The following is a 27,579-nucleotide window of genomic DNA, read 5'->3' on the forward strand; positions in this document are numbered from 1 at the left end:
CTCCTTCACTCACTCACTTATTCACTCCCTCCCCATCCCTCCCTCCCTCTTTCCTTCCTTCCTCCTTCACTAACTCACTTACTTACTCATTCCCCCATCCTTCCCTCCTTTCTTCCTCCCTCCTTCCCTCACCCCTCCCTCCCTCCTTCCTTCTTTCCCTCCCTCCTTCCTCCCTCACCCATCCCTCCCTTCCTCCATCCTCCCCTTCCATCCCACCCCCTCCCATCCCATCTGTAGAGTCACTCTGCCAACTGAGGTAGCATAATTGATTGAATGAACGAACGAACGAACGAATGAATGAATGCACAGGTAAGGTGCCACTCTTTCATTACTTTACACCCTTGCTGGAGAAGCTGGCAGCTGCTGATCTATCCAACTTGGGAGAGTTCTCTGCCACCGGCTGTTTACTTTGGGATCCTGTCTTGGGCAGAAGATTAGGCCCCTTGCTCTAAATGTCCCCCCGCCTTTTTTTTTTTTTTTATGCTGTGACTTTTAAGTCAGTTCAAAGGGAAGGAAGTTCGGTTGAGATCGTGGCAAATAAAGAGAAGGTCCCGTTAAATCGATCAAGTCCAGGTGAAAGGCCTCTGATAGCTAAAGTTAGAAGCTGGCCGTTTCTTTTTTTTTTTGCCAGAACAAAATTTTTTATTTTCCATAATAATTCCCACAGTTTGACCAGTGTACAATACAATCACTTATCTAACAATCGATCCTATACTCAAATTATACTCCATCAGGGCTGCTCGACCGCCACTCCTTCCCTTAATCCTTTCTACCCTTCTCATCCTTCTTCTACTTTCCCCACCATCCTTCTCCTCGCTTTCCTACTTCCCCTCCTCCTTCCCACTTCTCACTTCCATCCTTTCTAACCCTCTATTTTCCCGTCCTTCTCCTCCTCCTATTCTTTCTTCTCCCTCCCTTCTTTCCTACTTACCTACCTGCCTACCTACTTTCTTCCTTCTTTACTCCTCTTTCCTTACCCTTTCCCTTCCGGAGTGGTTACCGAGCAGTCCCGACTTTACACCATTCCAACTTGTTTAATTCTACCATTATTCCTGTACAATGGCAATCAATCAATTTATAATCTGGCCGTTTCTTGACACGCTGTCTTAAAAGCTCAAAGAGAAAGTGGTTGCCTCAACTGTGTGTTTCTATATAAGTTTGCGAGACTGATGGTGTAGTTACTTTTGCTCTCCCCTCTGAAGTCCTAACTAGGCTACAGCTAGTCCTCGACTTACGACTACAAAGGACTCCAGAATTTATGTTCCCAAATGAGACGTTTGTTATGTGAGTTGTGCCCCTTTTACGACTTTTAATGCTACCTTAGTTCAGTGAATCACAGCAGTTGTTAAATTAGTAACCCGGTTGTTAAGTGAATCGGGCTTCCCCTTGGACTTTGCCTGCCAGAAGATGACCCCCGGGGACCACTGCAACCGTCATAAATATGAGTCCTATTTGCCAAGCATCTGAATGTAAGTCACGTGACCTTGGGGATGCTGCAACGGTCACAGGTGTGAAAAACGTTCCTAAATCACATTTTTCGGGACCGTTGCAAGTTTTGAACGGAGGACCGTTTTTCAGGCTTCTCATCACTGCAGCACCCCCGTGGTCATGTGATCAAAATTCAGACGCTTGGCGGCTGACTTATACTTAAGACGGTCGCCGTGCCCCGGGTTACGTGATCCTCTTTTGCAACCTTCTGACACACAAAGTTCACAGGAAAGCCAGGTTCCCCTTTCATTCACTTACCACAACCGCGGCACGAAAAAGTCGTAGAATGGGTCCAAACTCCCTGGGACACCTGTCCCGCTTAGTGACAGAAATTTGGGGCTCAGTTTTGGTCGTAAGTCGAGGACTACTTCTTCTCCTTGCTTCCTCGAACAGATGGGACGCTATTTCATTGCAATTGATGTCATAAATCAACAATAAAGGATACACGACGTGGAAATTGCACTCCTTCTAACCGCAACCGATGAGATGGTTTTAAGGTGCTCTGATACTTGGCCAGAACTGTCAACTCTTCTCTTGCCCTTGTCCAAATTTGTTTAAGGTCCATGTCCAAATCATTAAGGTTTCACGCGCCGATGGCCGTAATCGGCCTCTCTTACGCAGAAAGTCAGAAGTCCTTGTTATAAACGGACGGGGGGGGCCCTGCAGATTTTACCACCTCTCATAAATCTTCTTCTTTATGCATTTGATTAACGCGGAAAAGGATTTTGATGGATGGCTTGGCCACAAATAATTAAACATTGCAGGAGCCAATTCTCCTACCTCTTCTTCATCCCCAGGCAAACAGGCCTAATTTCTTCAGCGAGCGGCAAAAAAAACTGCCTCCTAACCATTCTTGCCATTGTTAAGTTAGGAGAAGAGAAGAGAATTCTTTATTGGCCAAGTGTGATTTGGACACACAAGGAATTTGTCTTTGGTGCATGTGCTCTCAGTGTACATAAAGAAAAATAAAATACATTCATCGAGAATCAAAAGATACAACACTTAGTGATAGTCAAGGTTACTAATAAGCTATCAAATCGTACTAGGAAACAAATAAAAACAATATAAATTGAAAGAGACAAGCAACATGGTTATAGTCATAAGTGGGAAGAGATAGATACCAGTAAGGAAGAGAAGAATAATAGTAATACAATCTTAGTCAATTATTTGACAACGTTTTAATGTATATATTGTGGGGTTTTTATTATTTGGCTGTACACCGCCCTGAGTCCTTCGGGAGAAGGGCGGTATAAAAATCTAATAAAATAAAAATAAATAAATAAATAAATAAACGTTGTGGGAATTAGTTGTTAAGCAGAATGATGGCATTGCTAAGTGAATCGGGCTTCCACCATTGACTTTGCTTGTCAGAAGGTCGCAAAACAGGATCACGTGACCCTGGGACACTGCAACCGTCATAAATGTGAGCCAGTTGCCAAGCATCCAAATTTTGATCATGTGACTATGGGGATAGGATGGGATGGGATGGGATAGGATAGAATAGACCTGGAAGGGACCTTGGAGGTCTTCTATTCCAACCCCCTGCTCAAGTAGGAGACCCTATGACATTTCAGACAGGTGACTGTCCAGTCTTTTCTTAAAAGCCTCCAGTGATGGAACGCCTATAACTTCTGGAGGCAAGTCGTTCCACTGGTTAATTATTCTCACTGTTAGGAAGTTTCTCCTTCATTCCAGGTTGCTTCCCTCCTTGTTGAGTTTCCATCCATAGTTTCTTGTCCTGCCTTCTGGCGCTTTGCAGAATAAGTATTCAGCCGGTTCGGACCAGTTCAGGCAAACCGATAGTAGCGACCTCTGGGTGGCTGTCCCTGCCTTGGTGCAAATCCCGTGCTATATCGTTACGGTTTTGATGCCGTACGCATGTGTGGACGGCGCATAAGAGCAAATTCCTGTGGTTTGTTGGATGTTATGCGCATTGCATGGATGGCGCGTGCGCCGGGGGTGAAATCCCGCAGGTTCTTGCAGGTTCTGAAGAACCGGTGGCGGAAATTTTGAGCAGTTTGGAGAACCGGCAAATACCACCTCTGGCTGGCCCCAGGGTGCGGAGGGAATGGAGATTTTGCAATATCCTTCCCCCAGGAGTGGGGAGGGAATGGGGATTTTGCAGTATCCTTCCCCTGCCATACCCACCAAGCCACACCACACCCACCAAGCCACGCCCACAAATCAGTAGTAAAAAAATTTGTATTTTACCACTCACATTTCCGGTGCTAGGCGACCCAATAGTGAAGAATATGAAGCCCACTTCTGGTCATAAGGATTACCTGTATAGCCAAACTTGGCCAGCCAGTTCTTGGAGCAAAAAGGGCAGACTTAAAAAGTCCATATATTTCTAGATTGGGCGCCCACCATTAAGGATCTTAGCTTGCAATGGGTCTCTGCTGAAGCAACATGTCTATATATATATAACTTTGCTTGCGGTTCTGATATTATTTACCGCTTGCCTGCCTTCCAATCCCTTTGGAATTTATACTTTGATTAGACGTGAAAAAATAGTCCATAAACAACCGTAGAAAAGAGGAGAAGAAAAGATGAAAAATATTAGATGAATAAACAAGGGGTTGAAAACAGGGGTGAAATGTAAAATTTGTTACTGTGGGTGTGGCTTGTGGGGGGATAATCTGACGGTGGGTGCGGCCAACTTTTTTTTAAACTTTTAAAAGCATTTTTTCTACAACCTCTTTGGCCGAAGAGGTTGTAGAAAAAATGCTTTTAAAAGGCTCTGACGATCCCAGCTGAGCCACGTGATCATCAGAGCCTTTTTTTTACTTTTAAAAGCATTTTTTCAGCCAAAGAAAAAATGCTTTTAAAAGTTTTTAAAAAAAAAAACCTCTGATGATCGCGCGGCTCAGCTGGGCATGCCGGGGGTGTGGGGCCAGGGATTTTCGCTACCGGTTCTCCGAATCACCCGCCGCCATCGCTACTGGATCGGGCGATCCGGTCCGAACCGGAAGCATTTCACCCCTGGTTGAAAAATGTAACGGAGGTATTCGTTTCTGTGTATATCACTAGGAAGGGTGTTAATGGCTGAAAATATTACATTGCTTTCTTTACAAGGCTAAAAAAAAAAAAGAAATCTGTATTAAGCTCTAAAATGAGCAGGATTATCAAGAAATATGGCCAGTGGTGATAAAAATCACAGAGGAGATCTATAAACAATAATAAATTCAATCCAGGTTACTGAGAGTCTGTTCTGATTTGGATATCCTGTAAAATTGAATTATAGGTTCTTTAGCTAGAGAACACTCTATTTTTCAATGTGGTACAGATCCATCGCTTCTTGGATGAGAAGCAAATGCCTGCAAATTAAAAAACAAACCAGAAAGTCCAGTTGCTTCTTGGAAAAACACCTTTGGGACTTAATTCATCTCCCTTTAGATCGTCAGATGTAGACTTCATGCAAACTTTTTGGGGGGAGTTTCTTTTACGGAGTGGAACAAGAAACGGGTAAGATGCAGAGCAAAGCAAACGGCACAAACATATTTCTTTCGCCTGCGTGAAGAAGAATTAAAAATAGCGACCTCTTTGCAGTGAATAAATCTGAGATATTTATGGATAGAAACCGGGTTATTGCTATTTAATTGCATTGCTTTAAAAAACAACAACAAGAAGAAGCAATATTCTCAGTTTTGTCTGATTAGCAGCTTAATTCTTTTGGCCTGGTTGTTTCCTGTTAATTTGTTTAAATAAGAGTCGCGCTTCGCTGTTCTGATCCACTTGCTGCTGTCAGGGCTGTTCTATTAGGTTAAGGCAGTTTCCTCGCTGGGTGAAATATAATTAGCATTAATTCCTCCATGTTCTTAGGAGATTGAGGTGTTGTCAGTGCCTTAATGTGCCTTAATCACAAACTCTTTTTTCCCCTTAGTGGCGGCTGCTTCCTCTTCTCCTTCTTCTTCTTCTTCTTCTTCTTCTTCTTCTTCTTCTTCTTCTTCTTCTTCTTCTTCTTCTTCTTCTTCTTCTTCTTCTTCTTCTTCTTCTTCTTCTTCTCCTCCTTCTTCTTCTTCTCCTCCTTCTTCTTCTTCTTCTTCTTCTTCTTCTTCTTCTTCTTCTTCTCCTCCTCCTCCTCCTCCTCCTCCTCCACCCCTCCTCCTCCTCCTTCCTCCTTCTTCTTCTTCTCCTCCTCCTCCTCCTCCTCCTCCTTCTCCTTCTCCTTCCCCTCCTCCTCCTTCTCCTCCTTCTCCTCCTTCTCCTCCTCCTCCTCCTCCTTCTCCTCTTCCTTCTCCTCCTCCTCCTCCTCCTCCTTCTCCTCCTCCTTCTCCTCCTCCTCCTCCTTCTCCTCCTCCTTCTCCTTCCCCTCCTCCTCCTCCTTCTACTCCTCCTTCTTCTCCTCCTCCTCCTCCTCCTCCTCCTCCTCCTCCTCCTTCTCCTCCTCCTTCTCCTCCTTCTCCTCCTCCTCCTCCTCCTCCTCTTCCTTCTCCTCCTCCTCCTCCTTCTCCTCCTCCTCCTCCTCCTCCTTCTCGTCCTCCTTCTCCTTCCCCTCCTCCTCCTCCTTCTACTCCTCCTTCTTCTCCTTCCCATAATTCCCATAATAAATACAGCTGACTGTCAGTCAGAAGCTCATTTTGATATGTAGAAAACGAAACCTTGTATCTATAGATACTCCTTGAGTTACGACTACAATTGGTATAATACAGGTAGTCCTCAACTTCCGACCACAATCGAGCCCAAAATTTATGTTGTTAAGTGAGACATTTGTTAAGTGAGCTTTGTCCCATTTCACGACCTTCCTTGCCACGGTTGTTAAATGGATCCCTCCAATCGCTAAGTTAGTAACCCAGTTGTTAAGTGAATCCGGCTTCCCCATTGACTTTGCCTCGTCAGACGGTCGTGAAAGGGGATCACGTGACCTTGGGACACAGCGACCGTCATAAGTATGAATCAGTTGCCAAGCCACTGTAACTTTGAACAGTCACTAAATGAACCGTTGTACATTGAGGACTACCTCAATATATATTATATATTCTATATATATATATAGAAACCACCAATATATATTTTTTTAAAGGACAAAAGAAAAAAACACCCTATTATTTTTCATTTGTCAAAAATATACTTTTTTTTCCTGAATATTTCATTTCTTCTAATACGTCACAGGTTTGACATTGTTATTTTTGCATGCTTTATCATTGCTATTTTATGAACATAGAATAGAATAAAATAGAATTTATTGGCCAAGTGTGATTGGACACACAAGGAATTTGTTTTGGTGCATAGGCTCTCATTGTACATAAAAGAAAAGAAAAAGAAAAAGAAAGAAAAAAATACCTTCATCAAAGATACAATATTTACAACACAAATGATGGGCATAGGTTGCAATTTAACCCTTAGTGATAGCAACAAAAAGTTACAGTCATACAGTCATAAGTGGAAAGAGATTGGTGATGAAAACGATGAGAAGATTAATAGTAGTGTAGATTTAGTAAATAGTTTGACATTGTTGAGGGAATTATTTGTTTAGCAGAGTGATGGCTAATTTATTTATTTATTTAATTAATTAAATAATTAATTTAATTAATTTGTTTAATTAATTTAAAATGTCCATTTTAATTTAATGTATTCCAGGCCAGATGGGCAGCATACATGTCTAATTAATTAATAAATAAATATGAATACGGTAAATACAGAGCAATGGGACCCAAAGAAGAGCTGTTTTGGGGTCCTCCCAACGTTTTTACAAGTGGGAAGGGGTCTTTAGATGAAAAATTTCAAGGAACTCTGTGCTAGAGGTCAGATTTCCACGGAAGCAAGGTTCTCTTGAAAGAGATTTCTAGATATTGTCCCAGAAAACGTTGTTGTTAGTCGCGAAGTTGTGTCCGACCTGTCGTGACCCCATGGACAACGTTCCTCCAGGCCTTCCTGTCCTCTACCATCCTCTGGAGTCCATTTAAGCTCATGCCGACTGCTCCAGCCACCTCATTCTCTGCAGCCCCCTTCTTCTTTTTACCCTTAATCTTTCCCAGCATCCGACTCTTCTCCAGGGAGTCCTTCCTTCTCATTAGGTGGCCAAAGTACTTGAGTTTCCTCTTCAGGATCTGGCCTTCTAAAGAGCAGTCAGGGTGGATCTCCTCTAGGACTGACCGGTTGGATCGCCTTGCAGTCCAAGGGACTCGCAGGAGTCTTCTCCAGCACCAGAGTTCAAAGGCCTCCATTCTTTGGCGCCCAGCCTTCCTTATGGTCCAACTTTCACAGCCATTCATTGCAACTGGGAACACCAGAGCCTTGGCTATGCGCACTTTTGTTGGCAGGGTGATGTCTCTGCTTTTTAGTACGCTGTGTATATTTGCCATAGCTGTCCTCCCCAGGAGGAAAATGTCACAATGCTAATTTTTGTTTTGTAGAAAATCAGCATTGTTACATTTTCTGGGAGAATCTCTTGAATTTCCCACAGACTCTCTTCTTCCAGGTGGATTGAATCCTGCCCAAAGATCCCGTTAACTTCCAAAAACTTCCCTGTTCTCTGGAACAGCTTTAAAAAAAAAGAAAGACAATTTCTACTGGCAAGAATTTACCGCCTTTGTCCAAAAACACCTTATCGTCTTTCAGCTGAGCCACAGTTAAACTGTAATTTATTGATATCAGCCTTTCAGGGATTTCTTTGGGTTGAAACTCTCTCTCTTTTTTTCCCCTTCTTCTTCTTCTTCTTTCTTCCAGATGCTGCTGACGGAATACCTGGACATGAAAAACACACGGGCCTCTTCAGAGCCTTCAGCTCAGCTGAGCTATGCCAGCTCCGGAAGGGAGTTTGCGGCATTTTTTGCAAAAAAGAAACCTCAAAGGCCCAAAACTTCTTTGTTCAAGTAGGTGCAGCTCTCTCTTTCTTCATCCCTGAGTTGTGTCCTGTGTGGAAAATAGTCCTGAAGTCTTCATTGCTTCCTTGTCTTTTTTTGAGAGTCACTCATTTGCTCGACGGCTAGTCCTTGACGTACGACCAGCATTTTTTTTTTACTAAGTGAGAAATTTGTTGAGTGAGTTTTGCCTATAGTGACCAGACGTCCTGCTTTTGGCGGGACAGTCCCGCTTTTTAATAATTTGTCCCGCGTCCCGCGGCAATTCCAAAAAGTCCCGATTTTTTTTTTGTTTCACTCCCATTCTGAAAATGCAAGAGGAGGAGGCGGAGGAGGGGAAGTGGCGGAGAAGGGGGCGCGAGAGGGAGGAGAGACGCAGCTTGACTTCACCCGAGAGGAAGAGAAGAGCCCAGAGGAGAGCCGAGCCTGCCTGGAAGAGCCGAGAAGCAGCAGCCGCTCCTCCTCCTTCAGGCAGGTGGCAAGACTCAGCGCGCATGCGTAGGCCCCCCCCCCCGGTCAATGGTGTCCCGCTTTGCCATCGCTGAAATCTGGTCACTTTAGTTTGCCCCATTTTGCGATTTTTCTTGCCGCAGTCGTTCAGTGAATCACTGCAGTCGTTAAGTTAGTAACACCCCTTGTTACGTGAATCTGGCTTCCCCATTGAGTTTGCTCGTCGGAAGGTCGCAAAAGGGGATCGTGTGACCCAGGGACACTGCAACTGTCATAAGTACAAGCCAGTTGCCAAGCGTCTGGATTTTGATCACGTGACTGGAACAGTGGTAAGCGTGAAGAACGGTCATAAGTCACTTTTTTTCAGTGCCAATGGAACTTCAAGCAGTCACTAAACAAACTGTTATAAATCAAGGACTGCCTGTATTTTGAGGGCTTGTATCTATGTGTCTCCCCTCAGATGGAGAGGTTCCTTGCTTGAGAGACTCGAGAAAGGTGAAAACTCAAATCTAGAAAATGTGAGGGTTGGAATTGGGAAGGAGATGAGAACAGTCAGGTGGTCCTTGACTTACAACCATTCGTTTAGCATCTATTCAAAGTTAGGACAGGTGCTGAGAAAAGTAACCTATTTATACATATGATAAAGGCAGGAGATATGGTAAGTAGGTAGGTAGATAGGTAGGTAGAGATAGAGGGATAGAGAGAGTTAATAGAGAGATATTTAGCTAGCTAGATAATGAGAGAGAGGGAGAGAGAGAGAGAGAGAGATGATAGATAAATCATAGAGAGATATAGATAATAGAGAGATAGCTAGCTAATGATAGGTAGGGAGGGAGGGAGAGACAGATAATAGAGAGCTAGCTAGCTAGATGATAGATAGATAGCTAATATTAGATAGATAAATTATAGATAGATAGATAGATAGATAGATAGATAGATAGATAGATAGATAGATAGATAGATAGATAGATAGATAGAGTTAGATAATAGAGAGATAGATAGATGATAGATAAATGATAGGTAGGTTGGTAGGTAGGTAGGTAGATAGATAGATAGATAGATAGATAGATAGATAGATAGATAGATAGATAGATAGATAGATAGAAAGATAGATAGATAAATAGATAGATAGATAGATAGATAGATAGATAGATAGATAGATAGATAGATAGATAGATGATAGATGATAGATAGATAGATAGATGATAGATGATAGATAGATAGATAGATAGATAGATAGATAGATAGATAGATGATAGATAGATAGATAGATAGATAGATAGATAGATAGATAGATAGGATAGATAGATATAGATATAATATCCTGCCTTTATCACATGTATAAATAAGGCAGCAAATGTACCTATTATTCCTGCTATTTTCCAATCTTGTGAAGTGAGCCGGGCTGAGAAATAGTGGCTGGGCCAAGGTCACCCAGTTGGTTCTCATGACTAAAGCAGGACTAGAACTCGCCGTTCCGTGGTGATTGGCCCAAAGATACCCATCCCTGTAGCTGAATGGGGAATTCTGGGAATTGAAGTTCCACCCATCTTCAAGTTACCAAGCTTTGAGAAACACTGGTCTGATGGACCTCCTGGGAGCAGATATCCAAAAGCCTACAAAGCTTTGATTTTAAAAAAAGTTGTCTTTGATTGATTGATTGATCGTTAGCTTTGCTTATTTTATTGCTGGTTGCGGGGATGCGCTTAAGTCACTTCTGTGGCCTGCTCATCCTCTTTCACACTCAAGTATCTCTCCAATTTCCCTTACGTAGTTCCACTTTTTAAATCCTACAGTTGTAAAAGGGCTCCTGAAATTCACCTCCTGCTGTGTGCAGAAATCCAAATTGTAGCCTCTCAGATGTGGGAACTTTTGAACACACTCAGTAAAGAGGAACCCACAACCTCTTCGTACATCCCTGATTCTAATGTCAAGCTATCGTCGTGAAATTTGTTTTAACATCCAGTGGGAATCTCTCCCTGTTAGCTTCAATCCATTATTCCACGTCCTGCGTTTTGAAACAAGAGAAAACTGGTATTGATCTTACATGTAACATCCTTTCAGGTATTCGAACATGCTATCCGTCTCTTCGCCTTCGTTTTTTTCTCAAGGTTAAACATTCTCGGTTCCTTCCAACATACTTGATAGGAGGTCTCCCTTTAATCATCCTTGTTACCCTTCTCTGAATTTGTTACCCTTTAAACCCTCTTTCAAAATATGGCATCCAGAACTGAATTGTAGAATCCTAGGGTTGGAAGTTCCTGGCAAACAGATGGAGAAGAAATGGAGGTAGTGACAGATTTTATTTTCCTGGGCTCCAAGATCACCGCAGATGGGGACTGCAGCCAAGAAATTAAAAGATGCTTGCTCCTGGGGAGGAAAGCTATGACAAATCTAGACAGCGTACTAAAAAGCAGAGACGTCACCCTGCCAACAAAAGTGCGTATAGCCAAGGCTCTGGTGTTCTCAGTTGCAATGGATGGCTGTGAAGGTTGGACCATAAGGAAGGCTGAGCGCCAAAGAATTGAGGCCTTTGAACTCTGGTGCTGGAGAAGACTTCTGCGAGTCCCTTGGACTGCAAGGCCATCCAACCGGTCAGTCCTAGAGGAGATCAACCCTGACTGTTCTTTAGAAGGCCAGATCCTCAAGAGGAAACTCAAATCCTTTGGCCACCTAATGAGAAGGAAGGACTCACTGGAGCTCATGCTGGGAACGATTGAGGGCAAAAGAAGAAGGGGACGACAGAGAACGAGGTGGCTGGATGGAATCACTGAAGTAGTTGGTGTGAACTTAAATGGACTCCAGAGGATGATAGAGGACAGGAAGGCCTGGAGGAACCTTGTCCACAGGGTCACAATGGGTCGGACACGACTTCACAACTAACAACAACAAAGGGTTGGAAGGGACCTTGGAGGTCTTCTAGTCCAACCCCATGCAGGAGACCCCATCCCTGTGATGGCGAACCTATGGCACACTTGCAGAGCCCTCTCTGTGGGCACACGCTCTGTCACCAGCTGCTGTTATGGTTCGTGGCCCATGCATGCGTGCCGGCCAGCTGATCTTCGCGCATGCTGGAGCGCCAGAATGTCGAAAATCAGCTCACCGGCGCGCATGCGTGCGCTGGCCACCTGGTCCTTGAGTTTTCAGTGCACGCACGGGCACCGGCCACCTGGTCTTCGCGTGCGCCATCTTTCTGGTGCTCAGGCACGTGCGAAGACCAGGTGGCCGGCACGCTCATGTACGCCGGCCAGCTGGTCTTCAGGTTTCCGGCTATCCGGCACAGGCATGTTCCAGTTTGGGGACTTGGTGCCGAAAAGCTTCACCATCACTGCCCTCTGCCATGCTAGTCAAATAATTGTCCAGTCTGTTCTGGAAAACCTCCACTGATAGAGCAGCCAGAAGCCCAGGAGGCGAGCCGTTCTGTTGATTATTTAAATTTCTAGGTTCTATCATATCGCAAGATCTAAAATGGACATCAAAGCTAACATCAAAAACATCATCAAAAAAGGACAACAAAGAATGTTCTTTCTTCAGAAAGCTCAAACTGCCCAAGGAGCTGCTGATTCAGTTCTACAGAGGAATTATTGAGTCTGTCGTTTGCACCTCTATAACTGTCTGGTTCGGTTCTGCAACCCAACAAGAAAAACACAGACTTCAGAGGATCATTAGAACTGCAGAAAAAATAATTGCTACCAACCTGCCTTCCATTGAGGACCTGTATACTGCACGAATCAAGAAGAGGGCTGTGAAAATATTTGCAGATCCCTCGCATCCTGGACATAAACTGTTTCAACTCCTACCCTCAAAACGACGCTATAGAGCACTGCACACCACAACTAGACACAAGAACAGTTTTTCCCCGAAGGCCATCACTCTGCTAAACAAATAATTCCCTCAACACTGTCAGACTATTTACTGAATCTGCACTACTATTAATCTTCTCATAGTTCCCATCACCAATCTCTTTCCACTTATGACTGTATGACTTTAACTTGTTGCTGGCAATCCTTATGATTTATATTGATATATTGACCATCAATTGTGTTGTAAATGTTGTACCTTGATGAAGGTATCTTTTCTTTTATGTACACTGAGAGCATAAGCACCGAAGACAAATTCCTTGTGTGTCCAATCACACTTGGCCAATAAAAATTCTATTCTATTCTATTCTATTCTATTCTATTCTATTCTATTCTATTCTATTATCCCAAAGACGCTTTTTCAAGAGGCAACTGGACTTTCATGTTGTTCTTGGAAGACCTTTCGCTTCTCATCCAAGAAGCTTCCTCAGCTCTGACTGACTGGGGGAGAATGGAAGGATTTCTATGCTGTGCAGTCACCTGTTCAGACTTGAGTTGAAATCTGACTTTTTAATTCTTCTCCCGGCTTGCTTTTATTTTTTTTTATTTTTTTTCCTGCCAGTGATGTTGCCACTTAATTAAATTTTTTTGAAACGTTATGATACAGAAAAGCCAAACCGACACATCTGTTGAAATTTACTAAACGCCCGACAGCTAGGATTTACTGCATTATGTAGAACAGAACCTTATAAAAATCTACGAGCAGCGTCGATAAAAAAACTCAACACACTCCAGGACAATTCCCGTAAAATAGCGCCTGGATAAAATATGCGAAGAACCAACGGCAAAAGCAGATTGTAAAAAAAAAAAACCACACAAAAAACAACAGGTTGTTAAAAAAACAAAAACAAACGCAAAGAACAGAAACAGTTTTATGTATCTGCACAAAGGAGCTTTGTGGGAGAACAATCTAGAAAGTTGCAGATAAGCCTGGCTTTCTTGTACCTCTAAAGCAATTTGCTTTGCTAAGAAAACTATTACAGGAAGTCCTCGACTTATGACCAGTGGTGGTATTCAGACGGTTTGGATCGGTTTGGACAAACTGGTAGTGGCGACCTGCAGGCGGGCCCGCCCACCTGCCCCAGCCCTATGCCGTCCTATTTAGCCACGTTTTCTAAGCCGCACGCATGCGTGGAAGCAAGCCGCGCGCATAAGCAAAGCCCACGCGCGGAAGGCCACGCGGACGTGTGGAAAGCGTGCATGCTCTCACATTTTTAGTGCGCGGTGAACCGGTGGTAAAATTATGTGAAACCCACCTCTGCTTATGACCATTCGTTTAGTGACTGTTCAAAGTTATAACGGCACTGGAAAAGGGATTTGGGACCTGTATGCAACAAAATTTTGTTTTAATGTATGCCAGTTAGTGTACATTCAAAGTTGCAATAAAGTTATTCTAGTCTCCCCTCCCCTCTCCTCTCCTTCCCTCCCCTCCCCTCCTACTCTACTCCACTCCACTCCACTCTAATCCACTCCTCTACTCTACTCTACTTCTCTACTCTACTCTACTCTACTCTACACTACTCTACTCCCCTCCACTCCACTCCTCCCCTCCCCTCCTCTCCTCCTCTCCTCTCCCTCCCTCCTCCTCCTACTCTACTCTACTCTACTCTACTCCACCCACCCACCCACTCCACCTCTACTCTACTCTACTCTACTTCTCTACTCTACTCTACACTACTCTACTCCACTCCTCTCCTCTCCTCCCCTTCCCTCCCCTCCCCTCCTACTCTACTCTACTCCACTCCACTCCACTCTACTCCACTCCTCTACTTCTCTACTCTACTCTACACTACTCTACTCCTCCTCCCTCCCTCCTACTCTACTCACTCTACTCTATTCCACCTCTACTCTACTCCACCTCTATTCTACTCCTCTACTCTAGTCTACTCTACTCCACTCCACTCCACTCCACTCTACTCATCTACTCTACTCTCCTCCACTACTCTACTCTTACTCTACTCTGCTCTGCTCTACTCTACTCTACTCTACTCTACTCTACTCTACTCTACTCTACTCTACTCTACTCTACTCCTCTACTGTACTCTCCTCTCCTCTCCTCCACTCCACTCCACTCTACTCATATACTCTCCTCTCCTCTCCTCCACTACTCTACTCCTACTCTACTCTCCTCTGCTCTCCTCTGCTCTGCTCTGCTCTACTCTACTCTACTCCTCTACTGTACTCTCCTGCACTCTCCTCTCCTCCATTTCGCTACTCTCCTCTCCTCCACTCCTCTCCTCTCCTCCACTCCACTCCATTCCACTCCTCTACTCTTCTCCTCTCCTCTCCTCTCTTCCACTCCACTCCACTCCACTATACTACTCTACTCTATACCACGCCATGCCACACCACACCACGCCTCTCCTCTCCTCTGTTTTATTCTATTCTATTCTGTCAGCAGTTGAGAGCATTCTGTGCTTGCTAGCAATGTGCCATCCTGTGCCACCTTTCATTGCAGGTTCGAGTCGTCTTCCCATGCCATCAGCATGAGCACTTACCTGCAGGAACAAAGGAGGGAACTTTACAGCCGGAGCGGAGAGCTGCAAGGTAGGACAGGTTTTATAAATAAATAACCCTCCTTCAAACAAATCTTCTCTCTCCCTCGAGGGGATTGGAATCCACTCGTTTGCAAAGAAAGCCAAAATAAACCCAGGGGACAAGTTTGGAACACATGTTAATATGTCGACGTTTCTAGCAAATATTGCGTCTGGTGCACTGAACAAGGAAGCTGACCGGTTTCCCGGATGCAACTCGTCTTTTGAAGTGCCAATTTTGAAGGCAGTGTCAGGGTGCCTTTTTGATGGGAGAGAATGTCTGTAGCTCAGGGCTGAAATGTGGGGTCCTTGGTGCCCTCTGAGCTTGGTGGTATTATTGTAGACGTTTCATGACCCAACTGGATAACATCATCAGTGCTAGGAGGGAGAGGAGTTTGTGGTGTGGAGAAGATGGAGAAGGTGGGGAGGAGGAGGAGGAAAAGGAGAAGAAGACAGTGGGCTTCTTGATGCCCTCTATGCTTGGTAGTATTTTTGGAGACCTCTCATTACCAAACTAGGTAACATCATCAGTGCTAGAAGGGAGAGAGGTTTGTGGAGGAGAAGGAGAAGGGAAGGAGGAAGAGGAGGAAGGGAAGCATGAAGAGGAGGAGACGGTGGGATCCTTGAGGCCCTTTGAGCTTGGTGGTATTCTTGTAGACGTTTCATTACCAAACTAGGTAATATCATCGATGCTAGAAGGGAGAGGGGTTTGTGGAGTGGAGGAGAAAGAAAAGAGAAGGAAAAGAATAGGAGGAGGAGGAGGAGAAGCATGAGGAGAAGGAGAGGGTGAGATCCTTGAGGCCCTGTGAGCTTGGTTGTTTTCTTGCAGACCTTTCATTAACAGACTACGTAACATCATCAGTGCTAGAAGGGAGTGAGCTTGGTTCTCTTAATAATTTAGGAAGCATGAGTAGAAGTAGGAAGCAGAACTATTTTGATTTTCTTGGGTTTTTTTTTTTTTTTGAGGCCGAGTACAGATATTTATGGTTGCTTCTTCTCCATAGTCTGGAATTAACTAAGTCCATGGAATTAAGCGCTCCATGGCTTAGGACCGGGTTACTTACGGGACTGTCTACTGCCGTCTTCTATCTCCCAGCGCCCAGTGCGTTCCCATAAAGAGGGACTCCTTAGGGTGCCGTCAGCCAAACAATGTCGACTGGCGGCCCCCAGGGGGAGGGCCTTCTCTGTGGGGGCTCCTACCCTGTGGAACGAGCTTCCCCCTGTACTCCGACAATTGCCTGACCTTAGGACCTTTCGCCGCGAACTTAAAACCTATTTATTTCGTATGGCTGGACTGGCTTGATTTTAAAATTTTAATTTAATTTAATTGGGTTTTAAATTTCTGTAATTTTATGGGTGTAATTTGTATTTTAAATTTTTTCGACAAATTGAATAAGTTTTTTAAGGGCTATTTTTAATATTGTATTTGTCTGTGGTTGTATTTTACTTGGTTGTTCACCGCCCTGAGTCCTTCGGGAGAAGGGCGGTATACAAATTAAAATATTATTATTATTATTATTAACTACGAGCTCATTTATGAACCATTCTGAAATCGTTCAACGCCCCCATGGACTATGCTCAACCTACCGGTCAAACATTACAAAACGGGGCTTATATATTTGGGGGGCCTTGAAGATGTCATGGAAGAGACACCCCATGTAATCAATTAACAGCTTTCTTGCTCTCTCCCCCCCCCCCCGAGTTCTCCCCAGCGTGTGTGTACATGGCAGGCGGTGTTTGGAGACGGTGCAAAGTTATGTAAAACATGGCTTGTATCCGAGAGGGTCCTTTCGTGGATTTTATCAAACCGTCCAGAGTTGCCGGGAGTCAGGTGGCCTATAAATTTAAATTAACAGAAATAATCTGTGCTGAGATTCAGATACGGGGAAAAAAAACAAAACACACACACACACACACACACCCTTGCGAAATGTGCCTGAAAGGACCCAGCAGTAGCCCTGCCATTCATCATCATAAACGCCCAGATAAAACCATCCATATTTATTCTCTGATAACCACGCTAAAAGCACATTTTAGAGTGTCTGCTTATTGATCTCAGAAGCCGGAGCAGCTGTCAGGTTGAAGAGTTCTCCTCCATCTTTGTCAACGTGCAAAGCTGAACGTGAACCCATCTCTGGCCCTGGTGTGTTGTCTTTGTCATGCCCGAAGTGCTGTTCTTGTGTTGATTTCTTTACGTCTCCCGTAACGTATATTAAGTGCATCGATTTTATTAATTTAATCAATAGCCGTTTAATTCACTTGGGTTTCAGCAAGGCGTTTGACGAAGTACGCCACAATCGGACTGCTTGATGAGATTCCGTTCTGATCTATATCTTCACTGACCCCTGTTAGGGGTGGCTGGTGAAGCGGGAGGTTGCCGAGGAAGTCGTAAAATGAGGTTTATTGTGGGGTCCTGGGTGGGCTCTCAGCTTGGTTATTTTCTCGCAGATGTTTCGTTACCAAACTAGGTGGTATCATCAGTGCTAGAAGGGGTGGGGTGTGCAGGGAGGAGGAGGAGGAGGACTGTGGGATCATTGGTGCTCTCTACTACTACTATGACTAGCCCCACGAAGAGCTTGTTGCGGTAATCCAGCTGTTTGATATTGTGTCCATACCATTTTCCCTCCTCCTCCTCCTCCTCCTCCTCCTCCTCCTCCTCCTCCTCCTCCTCCTCCTCCTCCTCCTCCCAACCCCCCCTCCCTTCTAGCACTGATGATGTTACCTAGTTGGGTCATGAAACGTCTGCAAGAAAAACCACCCAGCTCAGAGAGCACTGAGGACCCCATAGTCCTTCAAGGACCCAGCAGTCCTCCTCCTCCTCCTGCCCACCTCTTCCCCTTCCTCCTCCTCCTCCCCACCCCCCCTCCCTTCCAGCACTGATGATGTTACCTAGTTGGGTCATGAAACGTCTTCAAGAAAACCACCAAGCTCAGAGAGCACCAAGGAGCCCAAGATGGTAGTCCTCCTCCTCCTCCTCTTCTTCCTCTTCCTCCTCCTCCTCCTCCTCCTCCTCCTCCTCCTCCTTCTAGCACTGATGATGTTCCCTAGTTGGGTTATGAAACATCTGCAAGAAAACCACCAACCTCAGCAAGCTCCAAGGAGCCCAAGATGGTAGTCCTCCTCCTCCTCCTCTTCCTCCTCCTCCCAACCCCCCCTCCCTTCTAGCATTGATGATGTTCCCTAGTTGGGTCATGAAACGTCTGCAAGAAAACCACCAACCTCAGCAAGCTCCAAGGAGCCCAATATCGTAGTCCTCCTCCTCCTCCTCCTTCTCCTCCTCCTCCTCTTCCTCCTCTTCCTCCTCCTCCTCCTCCTCCTCCCAACCCCCCCTCCCTCCTAGCACTGATGATGTTCCCTAGTTGGGTCATGAAACGTCTGCAAGAAAAACCACCCAGCTCGGAGAGCACCGAGGACCCCTCATTTCAACCCTGAGCTACAAACATTCTCCTCTTTTGTTCCATCTTGTTCCTGAGCGGTTGAGCTCCTGCAAAGCTCCATCCTGCCTGCATAGTTCTTCGAGTTTTTCTCTTGTTTCTCTAATTCTGGACCCCAAGTTCCCTCAACCGATGGACGGTCCACGGAAGGGCAGGGTTGTCATCGGGGCGTCCTCGGCGCTCTCCGACCTTCGTTGCCTGCTTGCGGATGTCTCGTTACCCCACTAGGTAACGTCATCAGTCGTTCTTGCTCTCAACCGAAGCGACTTAAGCGTTTACCTTGAACAACACGAAGGCCTCCTCATCTGACTGAGCCTCCATAACTTGGAAGAAGACACATTTAAAAGCATTTTGGATGTACGGCCCTTCTGGGGGAGCACATTAGTCAGGGATTTGACTAATTAAAATGTTGATTATAGGGATTTTCCACTTCATGTAGCCCAGACTGATAATTTGCCTCCGCTGGAGGGGGAAAAAAATGTATATCGACATAATTTGGGGAGGAGGACAATATCCCTGGGAGAAGGAAACCGCCCTTCGAATGGTGTTCCAAGTGAAATCATAGAACCCTGGGTCTGGAAGGGATCTTGGAGGTCTTCTAGTCCAACCCCCTGCCCAAGGCAGAAGTCCTTACACTTAAAGGTGTCCATCCTTGGGAAATTTAAGACCTGTGGACTTCAAAATCCCAGAATTCTTGGAGTTGAAGTCCACAGGTCTTAAAGTTGCCAAGGTTGGATACTCCTGCCTTATGCCACCCGGGTCAAATCTTGCCTTGAAAACCTCCAGTGATAAGAGCATCCACAACTCCAGGAAGGAAACTGGAGTTGATGAATCGTTCTCACTGCCAGGACATTCCTCCTTATTTCCAGGTTGGATCTCCCTTTGAGGGGCTTCCACCTGTTGCTTCTTGTCCTGCCTTCAGGGGCTTTGGAGAATAAGTTGACCCCTCTCTTCTCTGTGACAGGAGCGAAGGAAGGAAGGAGGAGAAGGGAGGGAAGGAGGCGGAGGGAAGGAAGGGAAGGGAAGAAAGAAGGAAGGAAGATGGTAGAGGAAGGCAGGGAGGAAAGGAAGGAAGGGAAAGAAGGAAGGAAAATGGTAGAGATAGAAAGAAGGGGAGGGAGGAAGGAAGGAGGGAAGGAAGGAAAGAAAGAACGAAGGAAAATGGTAGAGATGGAAGGAAGGAAGGAAGATGGTAGAGGAAGGGAGTAGGGGAGGAGAGGAAAGGAAGGAAGGGAAGGAAGGAAAGAAGGAAGGAAAATGGTAGAGATAGAAAGAAGGGAGGGAGGAGGGAAGGAAGGATGGGAAGGAAAGAAAGAAGGAAGGAAAATGGTAGAGATGGAAGGAAGGAAGGAAGATGGTAGAGGAAGGGAGGGAGGGAGGAGAGGAAAGGAAGGAAGGGAAGGAAGGAAAGAAGGAAGGAAAATGGTAGAGATAGAAAGAAGGGGAGGGAGGAAGGAAGGAGAGGGAAGGAAGGAGGGAAGGAAGGAAGATGGTAGAGATGGGGAAGAAGGGAGGGAGGAGAGGGAAGGAAGAGAAGAAAGAAAAAAGGAAGGAAGATGGTAGAGATAGGAGGGGAAGAAGAGAGGGAGGGAGGAAGAGAGTGAAGGAAGGAAGGAGCCTTCCCTTCATTATACTAAACATACCCAGTTCCTGCAGCCTTTATTCCTGTATTTGAGCCTCCAGACCCCTGATCCTCTTTGTTGCTCTTCTCCGCGCTCTTTCCTAAATCCTCAACATTTTGGGGGGGAGGGTATCGTTGATTTGGCCACCAACTCCTCAAAGAAACAACATTTGAAGAACCATCCATCCTCCTTCCCTGCCAGGAGGCTACCTAATTTGTCAAGGGGAGTGTGAATCTTTAGTTCCATGCCCTTGACAATATTTTTTGTCCATATTTCTCAAGAGATTTATGTAGTTTTCTCCCACTCACAGAAATAATCCCCTCAGATCCCTTTGGCAACTGAGTCTGGGAATCAACTATACCAAGCAACTTATTAAAAAAAAAATCCCCGAACTGGCTAATAAACCATCTTCTCCAGCATTTCTCCAGCATCGAGTCTTTTCTGACAGCTTGTAAAGAAGTGCTAATTATCTCGATTAATTTAGAGGGGTGGTGTTTTTTTTTAAAGGCAGCGGTTCCTGATTGTTAACCTTGTGCAATCCACTTTCCTTTTGCCTCTTGTGTTAACGTTTTGTCTGGGACAAGCAGTTTTTGAAGACACTGTTCCAACTATTTCCAAGTTGGTCCCTGGGAATTTGCTCGGATCTTCTCTTATCTGTCTTACATTGGATTCCCAGAAACAACCATTCCCTTCAACAAGTCCACAATTTATTGTGGCTTCTCTTCATCTGAAACCTCAGCTATCCCGATCTGAATCGCCCACATGGCCATCTCTGCAGATGCATCTCTCAAAAGGAAATTACGGTACGTTTCAATAGAAGAGAATATTTGTAGGTCTGGGTTGTGGGCTCCTTGGTGCTCGCTGAGCTTGGCTGTTTTCTTGCAGATGTTTCATGACCCAACTTGGGAACATCATCAGTGCTAAAAGGGAATAAGGTTTAAGTGGGGGGGAGGAGGAGGAGGAGAAGGAAGAGGGAGAACAAGTGAAGGGGAAGAAGAAAGAGAGGAGGAAGAGAAGGAAGGAGAAGAAGTGGAATCCTTTGTACTCTCTGAGCTTGCTTGTTTTTTTGCAGACATTTCGTGACCCAACTAGGTAACATTATCAGTGTTTAGAAACCTTCTCGCACGAGCCTCCTAGCACTGATGATGTTACCTAGTTGGGTCATAAAACATCAAGAAAACAATAAAGCTCATGAACACCAAAGATCGCACAGTTGTCCTCTTCCTTCTCCTTTTCCCCTGCCTCCTCCACCACTCCGCAAACCCCACTCCCCTCTAGCACTGATGATGTTACCTAGTTGGGTTATGAAACGTCTGCATGAAAAGTACCAAGCCCAGACAGCACCAAGAAATGCACAGTCCTTCTCCTCCTCCTCCTCCTCCTCCTCCTCCTCCTCCTCCTCCTCCTCCTCCTCCTCCTCCTCCTCCTCCTCCTCCTCCTCCTCCTTCTCCTCCTTCTCCTCCTCCTCCTCCTCCTCCTCCTTCACCTCCTCCTCCTCCTCCTCCTCCTCCTCCTCCTCCTCCTCCTCCTCCTCCTCCTCCTCCTCCTCCTCCTCCTCCTCCTCCTCCTCCTCCTCCTCCTCCTCCTCCTCCTCCTCCTCCTCCTCCTCTCTGCAAACCCCAGGCATTTCATGACCCAACTAGGTAACATCATCAATGTTTAGAAACCTTCTAGCACTGATGATGTTACCTAGCTGGATGATGAAACGTCTGCAAGAAAACAGCCAAGCTCAGAGACCACCAAGGACCCCACACACATCCCCTTAGAATAAACAGCTTTTCCTACTCAGAGAATGGCAGCGTCCGTCCCCAAATCTGTCTCTGCCATCCTTCTTTGCCAGATTGGGCGCGTGATACGAAATTTGAGCCAGGCGAAGGTGTCTCCTTGGCTTCAACTCGCAGATAAATCTTCTTGCTCAGACCTTCTTATGAGGCTTCCTATAATTTCCTTTCCATGGTCCCTGTCCCCCCCCCCCCCCCGTCCCCAGTTTAGGAGCTTAGCAGCCCCCTGTCTCTTCAAAGACTACCCAATCAAGGCGGGGTTATTAAAACCAAGGCGCTTTATGTCTGAGAATTAATTAGAGCCACATTTTCATGCAAAACATCCAATTTTTTGATTAGCACTGGATCAAGGTCACAATTAACACTCTGGGAAGCTGAAATTGCCCGTATTTTGATTTTTTCAGGAAATGAGATTATCAAACAGAGGCCAGATAACTTGACAACGGGTGGGGGGGAAGAGAAGAAGATATTGGGGGGGGGGGAGGAGAACTCTGTGTGACTAAAGGGAGGAAGGAGGAAGAAAAGGTGGGAGGAGGAAGGAAGGAAAGAGATGGAGGAAGGAAGAGAGAAAGGGGAAGGAGAAGGGAAGGGAAAATTAAGGAAGGAGGAAAGGAAGGAAGGAAGGAGGGAGATGGAGGAAGGAAGAGAGGAAGGGAAGAAGAAGGGAAGGGAAAATGGAAGGAAGGAAGGAAGGAAGGACGGAAGGAAGGAAGGAAGGAAGGAAGGAAGGAGAGAAAGAAAACACAGTCATAATGCTATCCTGGTGTAGACGGATCCTGAAGAGACCTTTTCCCATCCCGTTTACATGTTGAGAAGAAAGCCCAACCTCATAGAAAACGTGGGGCTAATCAAATCAAAACTGGGAGAGAAAGTCAAGAGAATTAAATTGCTTGTCGATTAGGAAATGTGCCACTGAATCCAAAAGGACACAGGGTCAGGGGAATGGATCAAGGAAAGTTAGAGAAAAATGAACTTTGAACTGGCAAAGGGGCGGAAATGCCGCCTAAAATTAAAATTTCAGTCGACAAGGGAGCTCTTGAAGTGGAGAGGGGTCTTGCTGGGGACAGCAAAAAGCTGAAAGAAAAGGAAACTGAGATGACAAAATAATTAAAGCGTGGCTGAAAAAAAGTTAATTATAGGAGGAGAGCCATGATAATCAACGGGAGCCCCAAAAAATAAAATAAAAATCAATCTGGCAGCATCTTGTCCAGCGACAAATTGCATTAAAAACTCTAACCTTGATCTATCTTCATATGCAGATGAGCTACAGCTCAGGAAAGCCTAGTTTTTCTTTAAAAAAAAATAAATTCTTAGCTTTAAACAGGGCTAGCTTATGAAAAGAGGGACGCGGTGGCTCAGGGGCTAGGACGTTGAGCTTGTCGATCGAAAGGTTGGCAGCTCGGCGGTTCGAATCCCTAGTGCTGTCGTGTAACGGGGTGAGCTCCCATTCCTTCTCCCAGCTTCTGCCAACCTAGCAGTTCGAAAGCACGTAAAAATGCAAGTAGAAAAAATAGGGACCACCTTTGGTGGGAAGGGAAGAGCGTTCCGTGCGCCTTTGGCGTTGAGTCATGCAGGCCACATGACCACGGAGACGTCTTCGGACAGCGCTGGCTCTTCGGCTTTGAAACAGAGAGGAGCACCGCCCCCTAGAGTCGGGAACGACTAGCACGTATGTGCGAGGGGAACCTTTACCTTTACCTTTAGCTTATGAAATTGCAGACAAAAAGTCTAGGGATCTGCACTGCTGAATAAAACTTCATCCTTTTATCATGCTTCCAGTCGAAGGATCGATCGATCGATCGATTGATTGATTAAATTTATATGCCGCCCATCTCACTGTCAAACCAGTCTGGGTGCAATCAAAGCAGAAATATAAAAACATGAACAGGAATCGGATAAAACGAGGATGCATTTTTTCAGAAACACTAAAAGGGTGAAACTCTTGTCCGTCTAGAATTTTTTTCCCCCATTGAAAACGACAGCTAGTCCTCGTCTTACGATCACAATTGAGCCCAACATTTATCATAAGGTCGCAAAGGGGGGAATCACATGACTGTGGGGCACAACGACCGTCATAAATATGAGTTAGCTGTCAAGCATCTGAATTTTGACCGCATGACCCTGGGGGTGCTGCAGTGGTCGTAAGTGTGAAAAATGAAGCCACTTTTTTCCGTGATGTTGTAACTTGGAATTGTCACTAAACGAACTGTTGTAAGTCAAGGATTACCTGTATTCCTGTGCCTGCTATTTTTTGAGAAAAATTCTTTTTGTAGTTGGAGTCCTGGGCTTTTCCTCTTTACAAATGGCCAAACCCTTATTTGTGTGGAAACATTGTGGGAAAAGTGTGTTTTCTAAAACTAGCTAATAACACTACTTTTTTTTGGCGTAGTACCATAAAATTCTATATCAATGGAAAGATAATTGAATCAAGGTTGTAATGCAATAACTTTTATGAAGGATTTGCTATTGGAATAGCAGTTAGAATAGAATAGAATAGAATAGAATAGAATAGAATAGAATAGAATTTTATTGGCCAAGTGTGATTGGACACACAAGGAATTTGTCTTGGTGCATATGCTCTCAGTGTTACATAAAAGAAAAGATACGTTCATCAAGGTACAACAGTTACAGTATAAAGAAAAAGGGGAAACACGTAGAAAAAAACGAGATATACAAAAATGATCCCCATGTCAGTTAATACTTAGTTGGGTAACCTTTAGCAGGAATGACGGCCTTACAACATCTTCCCATGGAGTGAACCAAGTCTCTGAGTTCTGCAGCTGTTATTATAATGTGAAACCAAGATGGAATGATGGCTTCTATTAACTGGGTTTTGTTGCTGGGTCACTTCTGACTAACCAGTTTCTTTAGTCGGCTCCCTAGATTTTCCATTGGGTGAAGGTCTGGGCTATTCCCAGGCCATTCCAGCAGTGGAATAGGATTCTCTTGAAACTCCAACAAAAAAGTGGTGTTATTAGCCGTCAAACCTCAAAAATACACTTTTCCCAAAAGGTTTCCACAATTTTGGCCACTGCTGTACTGCCTCAGTGTAATTTTCTTTTCTTTTCTTAATTTGGCTGCAGGACAGTCCTTGCAAAGTCCCTCTCTTCCTCCCCCCTTCCCCAGGTTTAAACTACAAGTAGTCCTCGACTTAAAACCGTTTGTTTTGTTTGAAGATATGACGGCACTGGGAAAAAGTGACTTAGGACCGTTTTTCACACTTACGACCGTTGCAGTATCCCCGTGGTCGCATGATCAAAATTCAGAGGCTTTACCACTAGTTCGTACTTAAGTACTTAAGACTGTTGCAGTGTCCCGGGGGTGGTCACGTGATCCCCTTTTGTGCCCTTCTGACAAGCAAAGTCAGTGAGGGAGCCAGATTTACTTAATGACCGTGTTTACTCACTTAACAGCGGCAGCAATTTACTTAACAAGTGTGGCCCGAAAGGTCATAAAATGGGGCAAAACGTGCTTAACAACTTCGTGTTCCCTTAGCAACCGAAATTTTGGGCTCAATTGTGGTTGTAAGTCTAAGACTACCTGTAGCTTTTTAAAGGATTCATTCATTTATTCATTCATTCATTCATTCAAGCACTAACTCACTAATTCATTCACTCATTCACTCACTCATTCATTCACTCACACTCATTCATTCACTCACTAATTCACTCATTCATTCTTTCACTCACTCATTCATTCTCACTCACTCACTCATTCACTCACTCAATAATTCATTCACTCATTCACTTATTCATTGACTCACTAATTCACTCACTCATTCATTCATTCACTCACTAATTCACTCATTCATTCTTTCCCTCACTCATTCATTCACTCACTCATTCACTCACTAATTCATTCACTGATTCACTTATTCATTCACTCATTCACTCATTCATTTTATATGCCACCTTTCTCACTGCTAAGATACTAACCACTATTTTTTATTTTATTTTATTTTATTTTTATTTGAATTTATATCCCGCCCTTCTCCGAAGACTCAGGGCGGCTTACACTATGTTAAGCAATAGTCTTCATCCATTTGTATATTATATACAAAGTCAACTTATTGCCCCCCCAACAATCTGGGTCCTCATTTTCCCTACCTTATAAAGGATGGAAGGCTGAGTCAACCTTGGGCCTGATGGGACTTGAACCTGCAGTAATTGCAAGCAGCTGTGTTAATAACAGACTCCTGTGTGGCCCTTCTCTCCTTCTGCATTTGCACCCTTTCTCCCTCCAGTTTAAGAATGGGGAAGAAAAGTCATTCAACTAAAGATATAACAAGGCCGAGCATGAATATTCATGAGGAGGAAGGAGCCTTTTCTTCCTCCGCATAAATTACCCTGGGGGGGCTCCGGCTTTCCATCCAGCTACAGAGGTTCACCTTTCCTTCATTAGAGTCCTGCTTGATACACCAAACATCGTCTTGATTCTTAGCATTCAACTGCGCTAAGACCTTGTTAGAGCCCAAGAGCTCTTTTACATTTTCCAGGAGGCAGTTAAAATCAAATCAAATCAAATCACAGGCCGTCTTCTAAATTCACAAAATGTGACATTCTAATGGGAACAAAGTGCTCCCCCCCCCCAGTAGAGATTGTCTCTGGTAAATAAAGCCGTTTTTCTCTTCTGTACTTGCTGGCTTTAACTCCTGGTTACGGGAAGGAAACGGACGGAGGCTGATTATTTCCCAGGATGGATGGATGGATGGATAAATAGATATTTATATAAAAAAGATGTTGATGTAAAAAAGATGTTGAGACTCTAGAAAGAGTGCAGAGAAGAGCAACAAAGATGATTAGGGGACTGGAGGATAAAACATATGAAGAACGGTTGCAGGAACTGGGTATGTCTAGTTTAACAAAAAGAAGGACTAGGGGAGACATGATAGCTGTGTTCCAATATCTTAGGGGCTGCCACAAAGAAGAGGGAGTCAGGCTGTTCACCAAAGCACCTGAGGGTAGAACAAGAAGCAGTGGGTGGAAACTGATCAAAGAAAGAAGCAACTTAGAACTAAGGAGAAATTTCCTGACAGTTAGAACAATTAATCAGTGGAACGACTTGCCTGCAGAAGTTGTGAATGCTCCAACACTGGAAATTTTTAAGAAAATGTTGGATAACCATCTGACTGAGATGGTATAGGGTTTCCTGCCTGGGCAGGGGGTTGGACTAGAAGGCCTCCAAGGTCCCTTCCAACTCTGATGTTATGTTATGTTATGTTATGTTATATAACTGTGATAGATACATAGATAGAACTATGGTAGATAGATAGATGAAACTACGATGGATGGATAGATATAAATAAGATTGATCGATTTTGATATATTATTTATTATTTAGCATATGGTGAGAACATGACTAAGGAGAAGTAAACTTAAACACACAATCAACAAATACAGGTGATTGATTGAATATTGGATAAATGGATGGATGGATGGATGGGTGGGTGGGTGGGTGGAAGATAGATAGATAGATAGATAGATAGATAGATAGATAGATAGATAGATAGATAGATAGATAGATAGATAGATAGATAACGGAGACACAGATAGATGATGGATGGATGGATAATTAGATAGATAGATAGATAGATAGAATGATAGATTA

The 27,579-nt window shown here is 44.5% G+C and overlaps 1 protein-coding gene across 2 annotated transcripts in view; it reads left to right on the top strand.

Moving 5' to 3' along the window:
- The window catches only part of EXOC4 (exocyst complex component 4), a 410,015-nt gene that overhangs the window by 164,544 nt on the left and 217,892 nt on the right, over nucleotides 1-27,579 (top strand). For both annotated transcript variants that reach the window (XM_058191473.1, XM_058191474.1), the window contains exons 8-9: nucleotides 8,158-8,303; nucleotides 15,060-15,148. In XM_058191473.1, the coding sequence (XP_058047456.1) occupies nucleotides 8,158-8,303; nucleotides 15,060-15,148 (235 nt within the window). The remainder of the gene's footprint in view (nucleotides 1-8,157; nucleotides 8,304-15,059; nucleotides 15,149-27,579) is intronic.

Source organism: Ahaetulla prasina, chromosome 7, assembly GCF_028640845.1.
Source record: "Ahaetulla prasina isolate Xishuangbanna chromosome 7, ASM2864084v1, whole genome shotgun sequence".
In the NCBI taxonomy this organism is placed as follows: Eukaryota; Metazoa; Chordata; class Lepidosauria; order Squamata; family Colubridae; genus Ahaetulla; species Ahaetulla prasina.